Source organism: Oreochromis niloticus, linkage group LG14, assembly GCF_001858045.2.
Source record: "Oreochromis niloticus isolate F11D_XX linkage group LG14, O_niloticus_UMD_NMBU, whole genome shotgun sequence".
In the NCBI taxonomy this organism is placed as follows: domain Eukaryota; kingdom Metazoa; phylum Chordata; class Actinopteri; order Cichliformes; family Cichlidae; genus Oreochromis; species Oreochromis niloticus.
This window is the reverse complement of record NC_031979.2, coordinates 25,048,576-25,058,375: the sequence shown is the minus strand read 5'-3', so window position 1 is coordinate 25,058,375 and position 9,800 is coordinate 25,048,576. Positions and strand designations below refer to the sequence as shown.

Here is a 9,800-nt window from a genome sequence, read left to right as displayed (position 1 = left end):
GGATCTTTCAAGGTTTGTGATACTATTTTTCAGAGAACTGGTTTGTCAGTAAGTAGAGTTGATCTCTAATCTGGATCACATTTGCAGCATGAGTTACCATGGTCATGTACCCTGGTAATAAGTAAACCACCTTCCACCAAGGTTCACCCTGAAGTTACCCGAATAAGACAAAATTCTGTAGCACAGGCCTCAGCTCTTTCTTACTAACAATGCTGCAAACATGGCTGGGACCAATGTTGTTTTTTCTTTTCACGAATGTTCAGGAAATAATTACTAACTGTTAGTTAGTCTCTGCTTAACAACAGAGTTTTCCCTTTTCCCAAACCCCCCTGGACACCAAGCCCGATTCTTATTGTTAGTAATAAAGCATTCAATCTATCTGATTCATTCTCTGGAATCTGTTTGCTGCTTTTGGGTTCTCTCAATGACCGTTACCCTTAGGTCATCTTATATTCTCTCAATTTGTTGCCCAAACAATGACACTTGTGAATGGAATCTGACAATTTCACTACTGAAAGAAACATTAACAAATACCGTCATTTAAGATATTATACAAACTATACAACAACTGAAAGCTATTGCATGGCATGTATAAATTATGTAGACAGTGAAATGGTCCACATCAGTTTTCCATATTTCCACATTTGGCCATCACTGAATGTTTTAGTGTTTGAGTCAACACCTCCTCAACTCACCCACAGGCCAACCTTATGTGATTTAGATGCAAGGTGTTTTCAAACCTTTGAGCCAAATTTCTCCTATACAAAACATGCAGCAGTCTGTGCCAGGCTTACTTTAAGACTGTTGGTTCCTGTCGAGCCTACACAGTACTGGTCAGTGCTGTACCAAAGCTTTAAATGCTAGAAAGAAAGAAAAAAAAACTCTATGCATGGGTAGTATTTAGGCATTAATAATTGATATTTTTCTATGACATGACACATGAGTTTTCTGACAAATATATAATAATGAAGGATTTAACATTTTGTGAGCAGAGGCCTGTGCTGCGAAAAGAAATTAAACACACCCAGTGCATGAACTAGTGAGGGTATACTGTAGGACAAATACGTACCATAGGGAAAATATGAAATGATTATCCATACAGCAGAGCACTACATTTTAATATTAATGCTTATAAAACAACAACATTGTTTTGTGTGGCTTTTAGCCCCAGAAATAGGAGAATAATATATCAGAGGAAATGAAAAAAATATTATTAATTCTGTGTTTTGTAATGAAAAGTGTGTGACTCTAGGAAAACAGCTTAACAAACTTGAATTTAAAGCAGTGGTTCAACTTAAGAAATTAATGATTTGTTCAAGCAGTGTTATCCTCTCTCCTGTTGCACTTTGCTGTGATTGGGTGATCTAATGATGACTCATAAGAAACAATAAAATGACACAAGCACCAGATATATTAAAACACTTCACTGTGGTGTCATAGACGATGCTAGAGGACCACTGGTTTAAGCACAAAGTTTTTATGAGTTTACTGTGGATAATGCATTCAACTCTTGTTGGTTATTTTCTTTGGGTGTTCTTTAATGTCTTCTTTAATACGATTTGTATTGTGTTCTTTGATGTTAACACTACTAAGTCACTAAGTGTGGCGGGAGGTGTTGTAGAAAAAGAAGAAGCTGCGATGAAAGAGCCAATGCATGGTTTAAAGATAAGGGGAACGAGAAGTGTTGATTTTAGTTTATCTCAGTGTGTAACACTGGGAGGCAGTGAGCTCCCAGCCCTGCACTCTGATGGGGATGTTGTGATTGGAGGGTTTTTCCCTCTGCATTATGTTGTCACTGAGCCACAGCACAGCTACAACAGTAAACCTCAAATTGCATCATGCAGCAGGTGAGTGTAGTATAGTGCTTTTTCTTCTTCTTCCTTAGAACACTGAAAAGTCAAAAAGGCATAAGCTTTGACCATATTGCCATGTTTCTTCAAGACTGTTTAAATGATATTGTTTTATTAAATGAATAAATACGTTATGGAGTTTTTCTTATCTACAGCTTTTATCAAAGAGCCTTTCGCTGGATGATGACTATGGTGTTTGCAGTGGAGGAAATTAACCATAATTCAAGTCTGTTACCAGGTGTTAAACTAGGCTACCATATCATGGACTGCTGTGACCATATCCCCACCGGCCTGCAGGCTCTTTTTTCGTTACTCAGACACTCTAAAACTGTCGACAGTAAGGTTGAAAAAACAGCAGATACTGAATACAATGGTATCAACAGGGAAGGGTTAAAGACTATAAGACTAACTACAAAAGAAATAATGACCTCATTGAAAAATAGAAATGAAATCTCAAATAGTCTTAAAAACACTGGATATTACCTAAATGAAAATACAACAGAAGAAAGAAAGACGAAAGAGTCTTCCACATGTCTGTATTATTCTCCGGTGCCTGCTGTGATTGGTCTTGCATCCTCTTCCCCTACAAGAGCTGTCGCTCACACACTTGGCCCTTTCAACATACCACTGGTAATAAACTGTACAACTTTATTTAATAGTGTTGTGTATTTTGTTTGTGTTTTATCTCAATAATATAGAAAGAAATCAATTCCTCTCTAGGTGAGTTATTTTGCCACCTGTACCTGTCTTACTGACAAGCATTTGTACCCATCATTCTTAAGAACTGTGCCAAGTGATCTCTTTCAAGTTAGAGGTCTCGTAAAACTTGTCACATACTTCGGCTGGTTCTGGGTGGGCACAATAGGAACTAAGGTGAGATAAAACCTTTTTTAAATGCTACAATAAGAGAGCTTTAGACAGCATCATGGTTTATAAATGATTTCTGTATATACATTTCAGGATGACTACAGCCTTTATGGCATTCAGGCATTTTCTAATCAGTTTGGAAGGCAAGGTGGATGTGTGGCATTTCATCTCTCTATCCCAGCATCACCCACAATGGCTGAAATACAAGAAATGGCAGATAAGCTGGAGAGTTCAACTGCTCGGGTTGTGGTGGTGTTTGCTACAGAAGGGCAGCTCCTAAATCTGTTCTTAGAAGTAAGTAGTTGGTTATAGTGTCATTATGCTCATAATTGTTTTCATGAAAATTGCTGCATTCTTTTATCTATGCTTTTCCAGCTAGCTCAAAGGAATGTGATTGGGATACAGTGGATAGCCAGTGAAGCCTGGGTGACCTCTAGCCGACTGGCCTCACCCCAGTTTCACCACATTCTACAGGGAACACTGGGCTTCACTTTCCCTGGAGTCAGCATCCCAGGCTTGAAAGAGTTTCTTTTGAATGTCCGACCCTCTCCCAAACCAGGAATGGAATTTTTCAATATGTTCTGGGAAGAACATTTTGGTTGTAAGCTAGAGTTTGAAAGCCAAAGAGCCAAAGACTATGAAGCAAGTGCTTTAGATGATTTTAATGATAATGATAGTTTTCGTTACAACCCAGGTTTCCAAAACAATTCTCTTTATATGGTCGGATTTAATGTGGGACAAAAAAGTTTAATTAACATGTCAGCTTATAAAGATGGTGAACATGCTTTTGAAAAGCCTGTATGCACAGGGTCAGAGGATTTGAGAACCACTGACAGCAGTTATACTGATGTATCTCAGGTTCGAATATCCTACAATGTGTATAAAGCTGTGTATGCCATTGCCCATGCTCTGCACACTTTTTTGAACTGCGATTCAGCAGGACCTAGCGGGGGATTGTGTGAGAAACACAGCTCATTTTCAAATGGTCAGGTAATTGTAATTATTATAAAACCTTTAAATCAACATTCATGGGATTCATGTGTAGGGTTTTTTTTGCCATTCTTTTGTTTTTCTAATTCTCTTTTCATGTAGTTTCTTCAATATCTGAATATGGTCAATTTCACCAACCAGTTTGATGAGAAAGTATACTTTGACTCCAATGGAGAGCCAGTCCCCCTTTATGACATTATTAACTGGCAGAAGGACAGCAAGGATAAAATCAGGTGGAATATAATATTTTAAAGTGTAAATGAACTGCATGTTAAAGTAATCATGAACAATAAACTATAGTTACATTTATTTTACTTATTTGAGGATACCTGCAATTTTTGCTAAAACGCTACAATACATAAATTCTTTGGCCTTTTGAAATATTTTATGCTACTTTATGCTAGATTTTTCAAAGTTGGAACATATGATGCTTCAGCACCACAGAGAGAGCAGTTGCAAATAAGAAAGAACACCATTGTATGGACAAAAGGACAGTTACAGGTAGATCATAGTTATCCTGCACGTATTTGTTATGAAACTGTTCAAATTAACTTGATACAGTATCTTAAAAAGCAGAAACAACATGTTGATGGATATTATTTTACTTTTCTCTGTTCCTTGTTCAGGTTCCTATATCTCAGTGTAGTGCTCCATGTCCCCCTGGCAGCAGGCAGGCCACACGCCAAGGAGAGCCCAAATGCTGCTTTGATTGTTTGCCCTGTGCAGATGGAGAGATCAGCAACCAGACTGGTAGCCAATATATGTTTGGGTTTTTTTTGTTTTTTAAAGAAGATAAATAAATAAATTATTATGTAGTGCAATGAAGAAGGTCATTGAATTTAAAGATGGACACTTGGAGAACCATCAAAACATGTTGATATGCAAGGAAAACTTCCATAATTTTTACACACATATATTTACGTTTTGTGTTCCCAAAGGTTCCACTGAGTGCACAAAATGTCCTGAGTACTTCTGGTCAGACAAAGAAAAAGTGAAATGTGTTGCAGGGGAAGAAGAATTCCTCTCTTTCTATGACACCATGGGAATCATCCTGGTTGCACTCACCCTGCTGGGATTCTTATTGACCACCATCATCACTATTGTGTTTCACAGTTTCCGCTATACACCCATCGTCAAGGCCAACAATTCAGAAATAAGTTTCTTGCTTCTCCTGTCACTCAAGCTCTGTTTCCTGTGTTGTCTGGTGTTTATTGGTCAGCCGTCTTGGTGGACATGCAGGCTCCGCCAGGCAGCATTTGGGATCAGCTTTGTCCTGTGTTTGTCCTGCCTCCTTGTTAAGACTATTGTGGTCCTCCTGGCTTTCCGGACTAATGTACCTGGTTCCAGGGGTCGAAAGTTGTTTGGAACATCTCAGCAGAGGATTCTGATCATCTGTGCGACAGCTCCTCAGGTAGGAGGAACAGTCACTGTCATTTAAAGATCAGTTTGTGTGTTTCTGGTATTCTTCTATCATCCTATCCTCCCCTCAGATTTGTCTCTGTTCTGGCTGGGTGTTGGGAGCACCTCCCTTTCCATTCAGGAACCCAAACTACCAAGCTTTAACTGGAAAGGTGAGTATTAAATACTGAAAATATGACTTCTGTAATTTATTTTCTTGATTTAGTTGCCATAAACCATCAAAGAAAGATGAAAATGTCCATATCTTTATCTACAGTGGCTTGCAAAAGTATTTGGCCCCCTTGAACTTTTCCACATTTTGTCACATTACAGGCACAAACATGAACCAATTTTATTGGAATTCCACGTGAAAGACCAATACAAAGTGGTGTACACGTGAGAAGTGGAACGAAACTCATACATGATTCCAAACATTTTTTACAAATAAATAACTGAAAAGTGGGGTGTGCGTAATTATTCAGTCCCCTGAGTCAATACTTTGTAGAACCACCTTTTGCTGCAATTACAGCTGCCAGTCTTTTAGGGTATGTCTCTACCAGCTTTGCACATCTACAGACTGAAATTCTTGCCCATTCTTCTTTGCAAAACAGCTCCAGCTCAGTCAGATTAGATGGACAGCGTTTGTGAACAGCAGTTTTCAGATCTTGCCACAGATTCTCGATTGGATTTAGATCTGGACTTTGACTGGGCCATTCTAACACATGGAGATGTTTTGTTTTAAACCATTCCATTGTTGCCCTGGCTTTATGTTTAGGGTCGTTGTCCTGCTGGAAGGTGAACCTCCGCCCCAGTCTCAAGTCTTTTGCAGACTCCAAGAGGTTTTCTTCCAAGATTGCCCTGTATTTGGCTCCATCCATCTTCCCATCAACTCTGACCAGCTTCCCTGTCCCTGCTGAATAGAAGCACCCCCAGAGCATGATGCTGCCACCACCATATTTGACAGTGGGGATGGTGTGTTCAGAGTGATGTGCAGTGTTAGTTTTCCGCCACACATAGCGTTTTGCATTTTGGCCAAAAAGTTCCATTTTGGTCTCATCTGACCAGAGCACCTTCTTCCACATGTTTGCTGTGTCCCCCACATGGCTTGTGGCAAACTGAAAACGGGACTTCTTATGGTTTTCTGTTAACAATGGCTTTCTTCTTGCCACTCTTCCATAAAGGCCAACTTTGTGCAATGCAAGACTAATAGTTGTCCTATGGACAGATTCCCCCACCTGAGCTGTAGATCTCTGCAGCTCGTCCAGAGTCACCATGGGCCTCTTTGCTGCATTTCTGATCAGCGCTCTCCTTGTTCGGCCTGTGAGTTTAGGTGGACGGCCTTGTCTTGGTAGGTTTACAGTTGTGCCATACTCCATCCATTTCTGAATGATCGCTTGAACAGTGCTCCGTGGGATGTTCAAGGCTTGGGAAATCTTTTTGTAGCCTAAGCCTGCTTTAAATTTCTCAATAACTTTATCCCTGACCTGTCTGTTGTGTTCTTTAGACTTCATGGTGTTGTTGCTCCCAATATTCTCTTAGACAACCTCTGAGGCCGTCACAGAGCAGCTTTATTTGTACTGACATTAGATTACACACAGGTGCACTCTATTTAGTCATTAGCACTCATCAGGCAATGTCTATGGGCAACTGACTGCACTCAGACCAAAGGGGGCTGAATAATTATGCACACCCGACTTTGCAGTTATTTATTTGTAAAAAATGTTTGGAATCATGTATGATTTTCATTCCACTTCTCACGTGTGCACCACTTTATATTGGTCTTTCACGTGGAATTCCAATAAAATTGATTCATGTTTGTGCCTGTAATGTGACAAAATGTGGAAAAGTTCAAGGGGGCCCAATATTTTTGCAAGCCACTGTATATATCTATATGTAGGGATATATGTGTAAAGAGAGGAATGAAAAATATTCATACAAAATCTCCCTGTATTCATACTTTTAAACATTATTAGATTGTTGTGGAGTGTAAAGAGCCATGGCCTCCTGGATTCTACCTGCTCCTTGGTTACATTGGCCTACTGGCCTTTGTCTGTCTTCTCCTGGCATTCTTTGGACGAAAGCTACCGGACACATTCAATGAAGCAAAGTTCATCTCCTTCAGCATGCTGATTTTCTGGGCTGTGTGGATTTCTTTCATTCCAGCTTATGTCAGCTCTCCTGGGAAATTTTCTGTGGCAGTGGAAATATTTGCTATCTTAGCATCCAGTTTTGGATTGTTACTGTGTATATTTGTCCCCAAATGTTACATTATTTTACTGCACCCTGAGAGGAATATTAAGAAAGGCATGACTGGGAAATATCCAAGATGAGCATTTTGTATTTTCAGTGTTTTTCAGAGTAATTAATAAAGTACTCACATTTGAATTTGAAGCTAAATAAAATACCATATGAGAGATGTCTTTTTTGTGATTCTGAATAGTATTTTCCTTTTAGGCCTTTTTTAAAAGAAATATTTACAGTACAAGTATTAAAAAGGACATGTCTAGAAATGATGAAAAATAACATGAAATAGGTTATCATAAAATGACAGTACACTGCTGTTATTGAATATCAGTGATGGGTCAAGGATAAGGCAAATATAAATATACAATTAGAGCTGAGTACTATCATATAAAGAGAAGAGAAGACAAAGACAGCAACAACCAAGATACATGAAACCAAATATCACAATCAAACAGGAAATGATGAAAAGAGAAATAATTAAAAACAGAGACAGGAAGACTAAAACTATATCAATTATATATATGAACACCGGACTGTATAGAAAACATCACCGCAATGAAATAGCCATAGAGTCAGCAATGGACCAGACCAGATCTGGTTCTGAGGGCCTCGGGAATTGTAAAGTTGGAAACTAAGAGACAGATTCACTGATGTTTTGCACCAATACAAACTGAGTTTTGGTGTAAAAAAAAAAAAAGCTACTCTGGCTACTGAAAAAGAGAGCACATTGAAAAGTGGTTGGAACTCTGAGATTTTTGCAACTGACCATCTCACAAACACATTTCTGGGAGTTTCTTTCTCGAGACCTAAAATATAGGGAGGGGAATATTTACTAACGTTTGACATATGCAATTTACTCCTAATCTTGCCAATATTTAATGTGAAATAAAGCATGCTGGTTTTTTTACACTTAATACGATGGCAGCTACTGTATTTCTGCACAGAGGAAGCACTGAAAGGATTTAAGAACTTGTCCTGAGAGTGAGATTTTTCTCCCTATCACAGTTGCACTCATGTCAGTTTATTTGGAATGCAAGATAAAGATTTGTTTTAAAAAGTGTCAGCTGCACGCTGATCGGCACTTTCTATCTGTTTCTCTCTCTCTTCCACTCTCTCTCTCCCCTTCTCTCTCGCCGGGGCGAAACTCACTGTGGGTTCACGCCCTCGGCCCACGCCTTCAGGAAATGAGACACCTGGGTCTCATCAAGATGATCAGTATTTAAGCCGGGAGGTGACTGCTGTTCGTTGCTGGATCGTTGTCGACCACGCGCTAGTGAAAGCCAAGCTACAGCAAGTTAAGCTAAGTGAGAATGGCAAGAACAGAGGGATGGCAATAATGATTTTGGACACTATCCTGATAAAAATTCAGGTGTGGGATGAACATCAATCTGATTATTGCATTTACATTCAAGGTTACAAGGTTATAGCCAGGCAAACCATATGACAAAACCAGATCCAGAGTGTGTCCATGTTTATGTGTGGGACCAACGACAGACTGCAAAACATTAAAAGCATCATGTAGGTTTAAAAAGTCCTTTGACAATGGCTTAGTAGGACAACACACATGAATATTCATAAGACCAAGGATTAAAACTTGTCATACTTATTTTCAGCATTATTTTAGCCAAGAACTCCTGTTATATTTAGGTGGACGGGAAATCACTGCACAAAGAACAGGATGACTGCTACCAAGCTCAAACATATTCAGTTGAGAACTGGAGAAAGTGACAGGTGACAGCCAATGTTGGTCAAGTTACTTGAAAAAAGTAATCAGTAACTAATTACTGATTACTTCCCCAAAATAGTAATCCCGTTACTTTACTGATTACTTATTTTCAAAAGTAATTAATTACTTAGTTACTTTTTAAAAACACGATTTACAACCTGAATAGGTGATAAAGCAATAGATCTTTCAGCCCAATTCTACTTTTTCTGCATAATCCATCATACAAAATGTAGTCAAATGGAAAAGTCTCTTTTTAAAACTTGTTTTATTAGTTTTAATCTTTTAACTTTACGCATCAAGCAAAAATTAAATTATATGCAACATTCTCTGACTGGAAGAAATTTGTTTAACATTTAAACCTATTTTCTGCACATTCCATCACATAAAATAAAATATTTTTTTTTGTGCTTACACTCACTCTTTCAAATAGATGCAAGTAAAACACAGCAGAAAATAAATAAAATCAAAGACTAGCGGTCCTGTTGCTCTATTTTCACCTGTACAGCAGGAGTGGGGTAGGCGGAGGTGTGCCCTGGTGCAGGTGTGCCGCAGCGGTCAGTTGAAGAATCCACGAGTTTCTCTGTGAATTTCCCATTACGCCGTAGCGCACTCGGAAGTTTAGGGGGTTTTTTTCGCTGCAAAAAGAAGTTTTCTTCCCACGCACAACGGACACTAATGTTTTTGTCACTTTTTATGGAATCAAACTCAAAATATGGTCAGTACTT

The 9,800-nt window shown here is 38.8% G+C and overlaps 1 protein-coding gene across 1 annotated transcript; it reads left to right on the top strand.

The window, feature by feature from the left end:
• Positions 1-1,976: 1,976 nt before the first annotated feature.
• Positions 1,977-9,139, top strand: LOC102079509 (extracellular calcium-sensing receptor-like; the record flags this gene model as incomplete). The annotated part of the gene is made up of 10 exons (XM_025898276.1): positions 1,977-2,480; positions 2,571-2,723; positions 2,811-3,011; positions 3,093-3,707; positions 3,810-3,940; positions 4,112-4,208; positions 4,334-4,457; positions 4,646-5,118; positions 5,198-5,278; positions 7,079-9,139. Coding segments are annotated over 10 exons (2,736 nt in total), but the record flags the coding sequence as incomplete, so codon positions are not given.
• Between the last annotated feature and the right edge of the window lie 661 nt (positions 9,140-9,800).